The sequence below is a fragment of the Nycticebus coucang genome, chromosome 3, assembly GCF_027406575.1.
Source record: "Nycticebus coucang isolate mNycCou1 chromosome 3, mNycCou1.pri, whole genome shotgun sequence".
Lineage (NCBI taxonomy): Eukaryota > Metazoa > Chordata > Mammalia > Primates > Lorisidae > Nycticebus > Nycticebus coucang.
The window spans coordinates 130,337,727-130,350,598 of NC_069782.1; the positions used below are offsets into that span (position 1 = coordinate 130,337,727).

Genomic DNA, 12,872 nt, shown 5'->3' on the forward strand with positions numbered 1-12,872 from the left:
GGGCCTATAACCTCTCACACAATGTACATTTCAGACCCTGAGAAGGGACAGACACTCAAGCACTAGCCCTGCTGTCACGGAGTGTACACATTTTAGGTGCACACCCAACACACATCTGCATCCGGAAACTGGCCAGTGGGCCAGGCAGGTGCTGGCTAAGAGGCCCAGGGCCAGGAGTGCCCTTCTAGGCCCTGCGACATTACAGGTCCCCTGAAGTGAACCCAAGACCATCCAGGCTCCCAGCCCACCCGTGCCCAGAAAACAGCCTTCATCACAAATGCAAAAGCTAAAAAGGTGAGTTGGAGCTCCAGGCCTCCCTGGATCCCAGCCCCTGGCCTCTGTCTACCGCCAAGCCCAAGCCCCTAGGCTTTTGCCCACTGTTACCAACTTCCCTGCTGCCTGTCTGCCCAGTGAGGCCTGGAGATAAGTCTCTGCACTTGGCAGGGCAAAGTCAGGTCTCAACAGCCTCACAAAGTGACGGAGCTCTGGAAGCCCACTCAGAGCACAATGGAGGCATGGAATCCCTCAGAGCCCCAGAGAATATGAGGTGTCTCGTATCCACTCCCCACACTGTGCAGGACCAAGCGCCTGCACCATCCCGGGGTCTCCCCATCAGATTCAGCCCAGGGTTCTGAGGTACACTGTACACCTCATTCCCTGTTCCCTCCTGACATCCATCCAGTCTTCCCTTTCATCCACCCTCCTCTGACCTATAGAAACAACGAAATACTTCTTGTCTTTCAAGGCCTGGGTTCCTTATCACTTTCTTTGTGAAGTCCCCACCACCCTGGAAGCCCAAAGCCATCTCTCCGGGTTTTTCAAGTGGCATTTCCCTGACCCTCGTCCAGATCTTCCCTTAGCGCCAAGAGTGCTGCGGGTCTTGCCCACTAGACTGGGAGCTTCTTGAGGGCAAGAACTGGATCTGATTCGTTTCAATTTCCCCAGCTTCCTGAGCGGCCTGGGATAGAACAAACGTTTGCCGAACTGAATTGAATTTTCCCTTTATTTTATTAATCCGACCCCTTCTTTCTTTCATTCTTTCTTTTCCTCTTTCCTTCCTCCCTCGTTATTTTTTATTTCTTGGTTATATTCAATTGTCATGTTTTTCAGGCTCATTAAATCCATTTAGAGACAAAAGAATAAAAGGCAGAAGGGGAAGGGAGGGGGAGGAGGAAAGGGGGAGGGGAGGGGAGGCCGGAGAAGCAAACAAATAACCCGCTTTAACTAGACGGGCGGATAAATGGCCCCGTTTCTCCTCAGCCCCGATGCGCCTGCTTAGCTGCGCGCCCCGCGGGCGCCGCAGCTCGGGTGGGCTCAGCCCCGGGGCCGCCTCCCCCGGCCCGAAGGGACTCAGCAGGGCCCAGCCCAGGTCCTGGAAGCAGGGAGCGGCCGGAGGTGCCAGGGCCGCTTCATTGAGATTCATGGGCGTGTTGGGCGGGCGGCCCGGGGCTTAGGGCGCGGGGCGGGGGCCGGACAAGGGGGGGTGCACACGGCGGGCGCAGATGCCCGGGTGACCGCCGCGCCGCGGTCCCTGCGCCTCCTTTGTGCCGGGGAGGCGCGCGCGGGGACCTAATCCATCAAATTGTCTACAAATTGTGAAGAAAATTCAAAAACCATATGGTCGCCAGCGCCGGCGCGCTCTGGGCTGCGGAGGGCCGCGGCCGTGCCCGCACCAGGAGCCACGGGGGGCTGGGCCGGGCTATTGTCGCCTGTCAGCGGCCGCCCGGGCCCATTCGTCCCGGCCTTCATGGTCCGCGCTCCGAATTACAGACCCATCCATCCTAAGAGAGGGCGATTTATGTCGCCCGAGAGGAACCCGCCGCATGCTGGCCTGGCTGCCAGACCACCTCCTTCCTTCTCTCCCCTTCTTCCTCCTTCTCTCTCTCTCTTTCTTCCTCCCTCTCTAGCCTTTCCTCTTTTTCTCTCCCTGTCTCGCTGTGGCTGTCCACTTTCTTCCTCTGCTTTTGAAATGTCTTTCTGAGCTCCTTTTTCCCTGTTTCTGTTTCCTCTGGACATGCACGTTCCTGACTTAGGCCCGAGGGCCCCATTGCCTGCCTCGTCGCCTGCCTCGTCTCCTGCCCGAGACCAGATGCGCATTTCTCACATCAATTTTGCGGAGATAGAGTCGGGCGGCCTGGAGGAGGGACCCTACTCTGGTGACAGTGGCCACTCGCCAGCCCAGCGACAACAAAAGCCCAGAGAGAAACCCACTCTGGGAAAGTGAAAGCAGCCTGAGCCCCCACCCAAGCCGCCCTCGGGGCACCGCAGACCACAGAGAGTCTTTGAGAGATAATGTTTCTGTCCCTAACCCAGTTCCAGGCCCAGGATTTGTGATGTTACCGGAAAGTCAGCCCAACTCAGACGCTTTGGGTTCACAATTCCGGGTGCCCATATGCTCAATTAAACCTATTCTTGCTGCCTTTGGCCTCATCCCTCTCAACTCCCAAGGAAGATCGAAACTTAAAGCCCCAAGCTCAGCAGGGATGTCACACTGAATGATACCCACGCTGCACTCCCGGCTTAGCCCGGGTCTCAGAGCACTGGGCACGATGCCCTAGGGTCTGGGGTGCCACTCAGGAACTACAGAGCAAGTCCTCCTCCCCAGCCTTCGTTCCACACTAATTTTGTGCCTGCGATAACCCCCAAGTACACGCGAATTTTCTCCTAGTATTGCACGCCTCGATGTTTACCCCGACCTGGCGAATCCCGCTTCTTTCCGCAATTAGTAGCTGACCCGCATTATGAACAAGAAGCGCCTCCTTCTGCTGCTTCCCTTTCGCCCCTCACCCCTCACTCTCACGCCTGCCCTGAAAGTCCCCACAAATCTTCAAAGCTGGGGTGACCAGAGAGGAGCAGCAGCTAGAAGCCCAGCTTGCCGCTGCTTCTCCGAAGCCGGCCACTCACTCAGACAAGGTCACCGCTGGTTCTAGTAAAATGGCAAAGACTTTATTGGAGAAAGAGGCCTTGGGTACAGTCCAGGGAGGAGAGGGCAGGAGCAGGGAAGGGGCACTCAGGACCACCCTCATCTGGCCACCCTTGTCTGGCCAAGTCCAGTTAGGAATAGGGTTGGGGACAGCAAGAGAGACCCAGAGCTGCAGAGGCGGTGGGATAAGGACTTGGGTGGGCCTCCTCTCTGTCTCTGTCACATGCAAAAAAATTCTAAAAAGAGTAAAAAATAATTCTAGGGCTTTAGGTTCTGTTTTCGATGGTTGGTTGGTTGATTTTTCCCCTGCATTGTCCCTAAGACTCGGACTTCTGAAGTCAGTCTGAGGAAATGCAAGGAAATGTGGGAGAGAGGGAAGAATCTTCAAAATAGCATTAGTGGGCATTGGGAGACAGAAATGGCATCGAAAACAGACTTCTCTTGGGGTGGAAGAGGAAAGATCAATTTTGAAACTTGCAAGTCAGGACCCAGCTACCCCTCTCATCCCCTTCCCAAGCGGGAAAACAGGCAGAAGGAAATAAGTCAACTGCAATAGGACGAGGGCGGCGAGGAGGGAGTGGGCCCGTGCATTCGCCACATGCAGAGAAAAATCAAAATAGCGGTTGCTGCCCCCTCCTCTAGACTGCAGGTTTGTGTTCGCCGCCCTGGATTCTGCCTCGCCCTCAGCAAACCCAGCAGTCCAAGAGCTTTGAAAACACCGAAATCTCCGAGATTTAAAAAAATAAAAGAAAAAAATCAGGCTGCAATGGGGAAAAACCCGCTATGTAAGTTTAAATATTTATACAGAAGCCATACAGAATTGCACGGCGAGGGCTCCGGGGGCGGCTGAGGCCGCGTGCGGTGGCCGGCCCGGCCGGCCAGCCCGGGGTTTATTGCTTCGAGAGGAAAGAGGCGGCTGCTGAGAGCCGAGTCCGGGGCCAGAGACAAGGGAGAAAGCGGGAGTTCCAGAGGAGGTCCCAGCTCCTCTCTGCGGTCCGGTCCAGGAGGCGACCAGCGGGCGTTAGGGGCCCAGGCAGCGGAAGATCCCGGCGCCGCTCAATCGTCCACATCGATCTCTTCGTCTTCCTCGTCCTCCGAGCAGTCCTGGCTGCTGGCTGGCTGGTCCGTGAGCGGAGAGGCCGGTGAGAGCTGCAGGGGCCCAGCGCCCGGGGCCTGCGGAGCGCCTGGGGGGAGCGCCGGAGAACCAGGCCTGGACTTGGCCCTGCCACAGCCGCCACCACCGCCGCCTGTGGCCTCCGAGTTCTGCTCGAGTTCGGCCAGCGCCACGATGTCCATCTGCCCGCTGGGGCCCAGTTTCTTGGCGGACTCCACGTCGGCCTTCATTTCCTCCAGGTCCCGCTTGAGCTTGGCGCGCCGATTCTGGAACCAGGTAATGACCTGCGCGTTGGTGAGGCCCAGCTGCTGCGCGATTTGGTCGCGATCGGCGGGGGACAGGTACTTTTGGTATAGGAAGCGCTTTTCCAACTCGTAGATCTGGTGGTTAGTGAAAGCGGTGCGCGACTTTCGCCGCTTCTTGGGGGTCTGCCGCTGCCCAAAGATGGTCATCCCGTCGCGGCCTGAGAGGAAAGGACAGTGTAGGCTCATATTGGGAAACAGGAAGCCCCACCCTGGCTCTCCCCCCAGTAACTCCCTACCCCACCCAGGCACTTGGGGCCTGCAGTCTGCGTTTCCTTCTCAGATTTAATTCCGCCTCCGTCACTAAGGCAAGCAAGCTTCAGCTATGGCAAAACTCCTTCTTCTGTCTCTGGTGTCCCGGAAGTCCCAAAGAAAAAATTGTTTTGGTCTCTGACCTCCTCCCAGAGTTGTTTTGAAAGACCCAAAGTCTGAGAGCAGGAGAACACCAGACAGGGACTCCAATGCAGTGTGAACGTTGTTTCGTTAACCTTTCCCAATCACCCTGACTCTACCCTACCCAGAAGTTCCCCGTACGATTCTCCACCCCAAAAAAGATTCCCCACCCCAAAGAGCAGGGCTGGGAGATCTCAGGCCACCAGAAATAGGAGGGAGCCCGGCAAAGCACTCAGACTGCAGAGAGAGTTTGGGTTCCTGCCACCGCTCAGGTCATCCAGACTTTGGCCAACACAGCGATCCCTAAAAAATAGGTACTAGGTTCATCCCACCTAGCTCCACTCCCAGCAGGAAGGGCCCTGGCGGCAGGCTCGGGTAGAGGCGGACGGAGGCATAGGGCACGAAGCGTGCAAGGCACGGGGCACTGGGTGCAGGATAAACGAGTAGCGGCGCCTACCTTCGGCTGCCTGCAGGACGCTGACCTCCAGCCCCTTAAAGGTCTTGCTGGCTAGCTCCTCCAGAGCGCACAGCGGCGAGGTCTGCGAAAGCAGCGCGCGGCCCGCCAGGGGCAAGCCGCCCGGCGCGTGCTTGTCCGCGGCGGCCAGCAGGTGCGCCGCCCCACACAGCGAGTAACTTCTCCGCACCGACGGCTTGTTGAGGATGTCCTCGATGCTGAAAGGCGTCAGCGGCTTGTTGGAGTTGGCGGGCGGCGGCAGGTGGTCCAGCGGGCTGCGCCGCCGCTCCTCCCCCGGCGCCGCCTTGCCGTCCTCCTTGGAAGTCATCTCCGCCTCGTTCGGGGGCCCGGCCGGGGCGGCTCGGGCCACGGCGACCCAGCCCGCGGGCAGCTCGGGCGCCGGACGGCGCGGGCGGGCAGCGGCGGGTAGGAAGGAGGCCGCACTGAGCCGAGAGCAGGCCAGGAGCGGGGCCGATTAGCACAGCGGCTGAGGCGGGCAGAGCAGCGCAGGGCCCCGGGAGGAGAGCGCTGACGCGGGCGCCGTGGCCGCTGCCGGGGCTTCCAGCAATCCCGGGCCAGAGCCGGGGCGCGCCGCGCGGGGCTCCAGTTTCGCCAGCCCCGGTGCTATTTAAAGGTGTCAGGTGGCTCAGTGGCGGCTCCTGGCCCGGGGTCCTGGCGGCCGCAATTGGAAGAGCCAAGGCTAGGGCGCCGATCCCGGACTGAGAGGGAGGCAGAGAGACGGGGCAATTGACTATTGCTAACAAGTTAGCCTTGATGGAGGAGTAATCAATTATCTGCAGCAGCACTTCTCTTTCTCTTTCCTTTCTTTCTCTCCTCTTCTGTGTTCTCTCTCTCCCTCCCTCCCTCCCTCTCTCTCCGCTGCTCCCCCCGTCTCTCTCCTTCTCTCCCACTCCCTCGCCCTCTGTTTCACTCTCTCTCTGTCCAATGCAGGCGGCTCTAAGTTGGGAAGCTCATTAATTAGCGGGCCGGGGGTAGGAGGAGCCGGCTGGAATTAGCCTGCCTAATGCGCCTGTCAGTCCGGGCGCTGAGCCGCGCTCGGCCCGAGATGTTTGTAAATTACATTAGCAGCGCCTTTATTGCACTCGAACCTCGGATTACTGAAAAGCCACCGCCCCCCCACCCCAAACTGAGAGCCGTTCTCCCGGTTCACCCGCCTCCCGCCCGCCTGGCAGCACCAGCCCAGCGGTCTCAGACTCTCCGACCCGGGATGTAGAGCTCAAGAAGGGTGGCGGGAACTTCAGCCGGGGAGGGACCCGGCAGCCGTGCGGGCCAGGTAAGACCAAGGCTCCGGGTGGACCCCGCTACCACCCAGCGTGGACCTTCTCCAGCCGAGATCTAGAATCCAGCGTCTCTTCCCCTGACCATCTTGCCCCTCACGCTCTGTCCTGGGCCACCCGCCTAAAGAGAGGGGATCTGAAGCCCCGGAGCTGGCCCGCAGGAGGTCAGAACCATCTCCGCAGCCCAGGGTGGGGACGCGGAAAGAGGGTGGAGGACTCCAGGGGCCGGGGGAGGGGGCTAGTCGGAGAGCTCAGCCTTCTCCACGCCGAGAGGCGGAGGGGTGGGGGAGTTAGGGGTGGCTCCGGGCGCCTCACTCCCGGCCTGAGCCCGAAGCGGCCGCCCTACCTCCTCTGGCAATCTTGCACACTCTTTTCTCCAGCAGCAGCTCTCCGGGCCGGCTGGGGCCACAGCGGCCTGATGGCGGGCCTCTGACCTGCAGCCGCACCAGGTGCGGGGGGCTAACGGGGAGGCTTGGGGCCTCCCCGCTGCGCTCTGCCCGGGCCGGGCAGGGGCCCCGCTGCCCGCCCCGCCTAGCCCAGCGCCCGGCTCGAGTGCACCGCCCGGTCGACTCCAGCTGTTCCGGATGCGAGGCGGGGGCCGAGGGGCCAGGCCTACGGCTGGGGCTCCGTTCTCAGGAACTGGCCGGGAGGCCCAGGTTCCAGTCAGGCAGGGGGCTGAGGACCCTAGGGCCTGCAATCTGTGAGCATTTTGTGTGCATTATTGGAAGGTGTTTGCTTTTGAGTATGTGTATTTATTCGAGTGTGGCTCTCCATGTGTATTATTTGTGTAAGTGTACTTGAACCTGTGGGTATAAGGCGTGTAGGAGCCTGAGCTGTCTTTCATTTCCCTGAGGTGCCCCAGCTGGGAAACCCCAGCAGGGCTGCCCTCTTCTCTCTTGCTCCACGGTCTGGTTTGTGTAGGACCGTTGGCCTTCCCTGCCTAATTTTCCATTTCTGCCCTTGGAGATAGGAGGGGAAGAAGGGGAGTTGGAGTTAAGGCAGGAAGAGCTGTTCTCCCCGTATGCACAGCCCAGGCTGGCTTTGTTTGTAAACTCCTGGGCAGGCTGTGTGGTCAGGCACCACTGCTTGGACCGGAGAAGGGCCCAGAGAGGCCAATGCAAGGACTTGTGACCCAGGCCAGAGGTTGGGATGGGAAGAATAAGACTTCTTGCCCTAATACTGCCCGGGAAAGGGAGTGGGCTAAGCTCAACTACAAGGCTTAGCCCAGCTAAGGCAGGGAGCAAGTTCTTTCTCAATGCCTTCAGCATCAGGGCCTCTGCACAGCAGAGATAGGTTTCATTATCTCACATTTCCTTATTTGTCTGGAATCATGGCTTTCAGTTCCCTGGAGTAAAAGGGATTGTTTAGGGAGAAAGGATTCTTCTTTGGGGCCCTAGGGCTGAGAGCGTTGGAAAGAGTTCCCTACCCCCTTTTCATCTTTGTTCTGCATTTTTGGGAAGATGACAGGTGCTCAGAGGCAGGAACAGTGAGACTGGGGATTTCCCAGAGCTGCAGACCCATCCCCAGGGCAAGCCTATCTGTGATACATCCCTGCTGTCCAGGAAGGTGATGTTGGACCTTCCACAGTGGAGATCAGTGAGAGGGACTTGAGGGAGAGGGCGCCAAGGAGCTGAATCCAATAGCTTGGACACTCCAAAGGGGTCTGCTCTCAGGACCTCACCTCAGCCCTTTCCTGCCATAACCCCAATCCTCTGACCCAAAGCTTTAGGCAAGCCACACCCTCCCTAGCAGGGAGGCCTCTCCCAATTAAAACCCTTGAGTCTGGGGATGAGAGAGAGAGAGAGAGAAAGAGAGAGAGAGATTTTGATGCTTTCTCTAAACCTCCTCCCCTTTCCTGTCCACTCCAGTCTCCATACCTAGTATTGCTCCTGCAAAGAGGACCTTAAAGACAAGCCAAGTCCCTGCTATAGCCCATCTCCCAGTTCCTCAAGACCAGTGGAGTTCAGGGTTACTGAGAGGCTGCCAGGAAGGCTTGTCCTGATAGCCAGTTTTGAGACCTTTAGTCTTTAGCCATACTGTGTTAAGGTGGAAAGGACGCTCCACAATTGTCTGCTGTATTAACCTCCGCTCACTAAACCTCCTCTTTCCTGGCTACCCTGAACCTAATGCCCAATCCCACGATTTTGCTTTTTGGCCTAATTTATTGACATCTTGGCCAAACACAATCAGGCTTAACACACAGCTGGGTGGGGGCAATACATGGTACCATCCTGTGTTTTGTTTCAATTCCATCTGCCCCCCCATCCCCTCTTCCAGGCCACCTTCAAAAACCAGCCCAACTTCCCCCACCAACCTTTACCCAACCCCTTTGTCCAACCCTATCTCCATTCCCTTAAAACCCCATGTGGGGATTCCTAGAATATTTTGGACTCCTAGAAGCCCAAATCTGCCACACCCCTCCTGCTTAGCAACCAGGTGTATTTTAGGTTTGTGGTCTCGCTCCCAGCCTGATTTTGAAATCCTTGATGGCAAGAGACTGAATCTACCTTGGACCTGTCCAAACCTGGTGGACACTCAGCTCCCACTAAATATTGGTTGAATGAGTTTTCATAGAGAAAATGGGAGTATGAATGATTGTGTAATATGGAAGGAAATCCGTTTGGGCATGGATTATCTCCCCTCAGAGGAGTTTAGATATTATGAGGATCTGAGAGGGGAGAGGAGTAGAGCTTGCTGTGACAGAACATACCCAGATCTAATCTCTGCCCAACCCCCTTCTGGGGCCTTGCACTCTGAGGCCTCCCCACCCAGAGCCAGCTGGACAAGTGAATTCTCACCTGTACCTGAGAGTATCTGATCTGAAATCCCCTCTACAGAAGGAGTGCCTGTTTTCAGAGCCTACAGTGCAGTATCCTGACTTCCAAATTTCTGTTCAGTGCCCCCTACAACGTAAGCATATTCTAACTTCAGTGGAAGGGAAAGGGATTATTCTACCAAAAATCACTCCCCCCCAAAAAAAAATTTAGGAAATATTTCAGACAAAAAGGAGGGAAAGAACATTTCATGAATTGCCACAATAAGGGGATTCTACAGACCTCAAATAAGTTCTTCCTTAGCATAGGAGAATAATTTACTTAAACCCCCAAAGGCTCAATTGGATTCAGTCTGGATTGTTTTGGTAGCCCCATTCCTTTCCAGAGTATTTGTATAAGCACCAGCATTGGCCTTCAGGCCAGAGTTCCTTCAGAGAAAAGGATCTGACCCCACTTAAAATGAGTTAACTTCACCAGCAGTCCACATCATTTTTTTTTCATATTTTGTCCCATGGAGACCTGCTATTCTGACACTGTGTGTATAATTTGGAGAGTGATTCTTCTGCTATAGAAGTGGACTACAATGGATGACCTCCTGTACCCTGGCTGAGCCAGGACTGCCCACTTTGTTTTTTATATTTTGCCTTAGGCTGAAGTCTATAGGAGCAACAATAACCTGACAATAAATACCAAGAGTCCTTACCTGGTTCCAGGCTAGAGTTTTATTCATTTCATTTATACTTACCTACACTCAACCCTTTGAGGTAACTACTGCTATCAACCCTATTTAAATATATGGAAAAGGAGGCCCAGAGAAGTTAAGTAACCCACCCAGAGTCACACAGACTGTTTTGGAGTAATCAGGATTAGAATTTTTTTTTCTGACAAAAGTTTATGTCTTTAATCTCTGAATCAGGAGGCTCTTAACCAGAGGGTCCTGGGGCTATTTGGACATCAGGGGCTCTGCAGAACCTAGAAATTGTGTATAAAATTGTGTATGTGTGCCTAGGTGGGCACATTTTTCTGTGAGCAATATTACAAAATATTGGATTCTCAAAGTGGTGGAGATGCAGAAAAATCAAAGGGCAGAATCCGACCACGGCAGGCAAGGGAGGTAGGCCAATGGGGCAAGGAGAGGGAAGCTCCTCTTCCCATCCTGGGAGAAGGAAGCTGGCTACTCTCAAATTCAGGTTGGCCTTCCAGCCTACTTCTGGCCATTCTGGGCTTTAGACCTCACATCTGGCTTGACACAGATGCCTCAGCATCCACCAGACCCAGGGTCTCCTCCCGACATCTTTAAAATTAAACCCTCAAGTCACTACACCTAAAATTACTGTTGTTGTCCTGTACCTCTCCAATTACAATCTGGCTGTCAAGGATAGGTTGGGGCAAGACATCCCTTTAAAGAGCTGCCCTCTCTGCTTCTCCGTTTCCTACTTCTTTTGTGAACTGAATTCTTCAGAGCTTGGTGATGATGTGTCCACCCCACACCTCAGCCTCTTCCTGGCACTTCAGCTCTGCATGAAGGGAGGAGACTAATTGCTATTTGGAAATGTAGGAGGCATAGACAGACCATCAAGTGACAGAGACAGGCAGGAAGGAGAGAGCTCCCAACAAGACACTTACAGCCCAGGTACCCTTGCTCTGTAGACTCCAGAACAGCCTTCTCTTTGGTCTCAAGCCTTTGGTCTCCTCATCCTGGGGCCAAAATGGTCTCTGTCTCTTCCCTTTCTGGCATCTCTTGCTCTGTCTTAGTGCCCTGTTCAGCTCCTTTCTGCTCCTTAGCATATACTCTCTTTAAGTCACTGGTCACATTGCCTGGAATGTGTTGGTATGTCTGTCCTTCTACTTCTCTCTCCATCTGCTTGTGAATTTGGAGAGAAAGGAACTTGAATGTCCTCTCCATGCCCCTATGCCAGCCTGGTATACATCAAGGGTTCCCCCAAGTGTTCGTTATTTAAATAAACTAAAAGAATAATTAAAGGACAAACAGAGAGACAAGTAGAGAACTTAGCCTGTGCCCCAGAGACAGGACCAAGTTTGCAAGGGAAGGATAGGTGCATTATTTTTGCCAGCAGCCTGCAGATACCTAAGGTACCTCTGCTGCTCACTCCTCCAACACACAGTTAGGGACACAGAGACCTCATTCATATATATAGTTTCTGTCACCCGGGCTAGAGTGCAGTAGTGTCATCCTAGCTCACTACAACCTCAAACTCTTGGGCTCAAGCTATCCTACCACCTCAGCCTCCAGAGTAGCTGGGACTGCAGGTACATGCCCCAGCACGCCACTAATTTTTCCATTTTTAGTAGAGACAAGGCTTCACTGTTGCTCAGGCTGGTCTCAAACTCCTGAGCTCAAGTGATTCTTCCCCCTGGCCAACAGAAGTGCTAGATTATAGGCTAAAGCCACTGCACCTAGCCAAGACCTCATTCTTTTCCTTTTCCTTTTTTTTTTTTTTATTGTTGAGGATTCATTGAGGGTACAATAAGCCAGGTTACACTGATTGCATTTGTTAGGTAAAGTCCCTCTTGCAATCGTGTCTTGCCCCCAAAAGGTGTGGCACACACCAAGGAAGACCTCATTCTTTAATGCCTTTTTGCTGTGGCTGGGGATCTTGGTTCTGGATCTAGTGGGTGTGCTATGGCCTGACTCAGGAAGGGACTTTGTTCACTTTTATTTTGAAAGCAAGACTGAGCTCCCATTATGTGTTGCATCCAGAAGCAGGAAGGAAGAACAGGTGAACTCTGGGAAGCTGACTCGGGTGGATTGCCTGAGCTCACAGGTTCGAGACCAGCCTGAGCCAGAATGAGACCTTGTCTCTAAAAATAGCCGGACTTTGTGGTGGATGCCTGTAGTCCCAGCTATTGGGGAGGCTGAGGCAAGAGAATCACTTGAGTCCAAGAGGTTTTTTTTTTTTTTTGTAGAGACAGAGTCTCACTTTATGGCCCTTGGTAGAGTGCCATGGCATCACACAGCTCACAGCAACCTCCAGCTCCTGGGCTTAAGCGATTCTCTTGCCTCAGCCTCCCGAGTAGCTGGGACTACAGGTGCCCGCCACAGCACCCAGCTATTTTTTTGTTGCAGTTTGGCCGGGGCTGGGTTTGAACCCGCCACCCTCGGCATATGGGGCCGGCGCCCTACTCACTGAGCCACAGGCGCCGCCCCCAAGAGGTTTTTTTTTTAAGACAGAGTCTTACTATGTCACCCTGGGTAGAGTGCCGTGGCGTCACAGCTCACAGCAACCTCAAACTCTTGGGGTCAAGCGATTCTCTTGCCTCAGCCTCCCAAGTAGCTGGGATTGATTATAGGCACCTGCCACAATGCCTGGCTATGTTTTTGTTGCAATTGTCATTGTTGTTTTGCAGATCTGGGCCAGGTTTGTACTCACTAGCCCCAGTGTATGTGGTCGGGGCCCTAACCACTGAGCTACAGGCAGCAAGCCAAGCCCAAGAGTTTGAGGTGGCTGTGAGCTATGACACCATGGCACTCTACGAAGGGTGACAGAGTGCAAGAGACTTTGTCTCAAAAAAGAAAAGAAGACAGGAGGTGATGAGCAGGCAGGAGTGATAGGAAACAAACACCAACCCTCTACCTCAATAGCCTTGGGTCT

The 12,872-nt window shown here is 54.8% G+C and overlaps 1 protein-coding gene and 1 long non-coding RNA gene across 2 annotated transcripts in view; one reads left to right on the plus strand and one right to left on the minus strand.

Moving 5' to 3' along the window:
- Positions 1-2,930: 2,930 nt before the first annotated feature.
- Positions 2,931-5,514, minus strand: LBX1 (ladybird homeobox 1). The gene is made up of 2 exons (XM_053586324.1): positions 5,190-5,514; positions 2,931-4,500 (listed from the first exon to the last, which is right to left on the minus strand). The coding sequence occupies exons 1-2, from the start codon at positions 5,512-5,514 to the stop codon at positions 3,980-3,982; spliced, it is 846 nt and encodes a 281-aa protein (XP_053442299.1). The 3' UTR covers positions 2,931-3,979.
- A 389-nt stretch (positions 5,515-5,903) lies between these two features.
- Positions 5,904-12,872, plus strand: part of LOC128582414 (uncharacterized) — a 49,226-nt gene continuing 42,257 nt past the window's right edge. The window contains exon 1 of the long non-coding RNA XR_008379044.1: positions 5,904-6,480. This is a non-coding gene — a long non-coding RNA (uncharacterized LOC128582414). The remainder of the gene's footprint in view (positions 6,481-12,872) is intronic.

What these genes read in the sequence shown, in the direction of transcription:
- LBX1 (XM_053586324.1), bottom strand. Translation starts at nt 5,514, where the DNA reads ATGACTTCCAAGGAGGACGGCAAGGCGGCGCCGGGGGAGGAGCGGCGG. An exon ending in CGTCCTGCAGGCAGCCGAAG is followed by an intron (nt 4,501 to 5,189) that starts GTAGGCGCCGCT and finishes CTTTCCTCTCAG; the next exon opens with GCCGCGACGGGATGACCATC.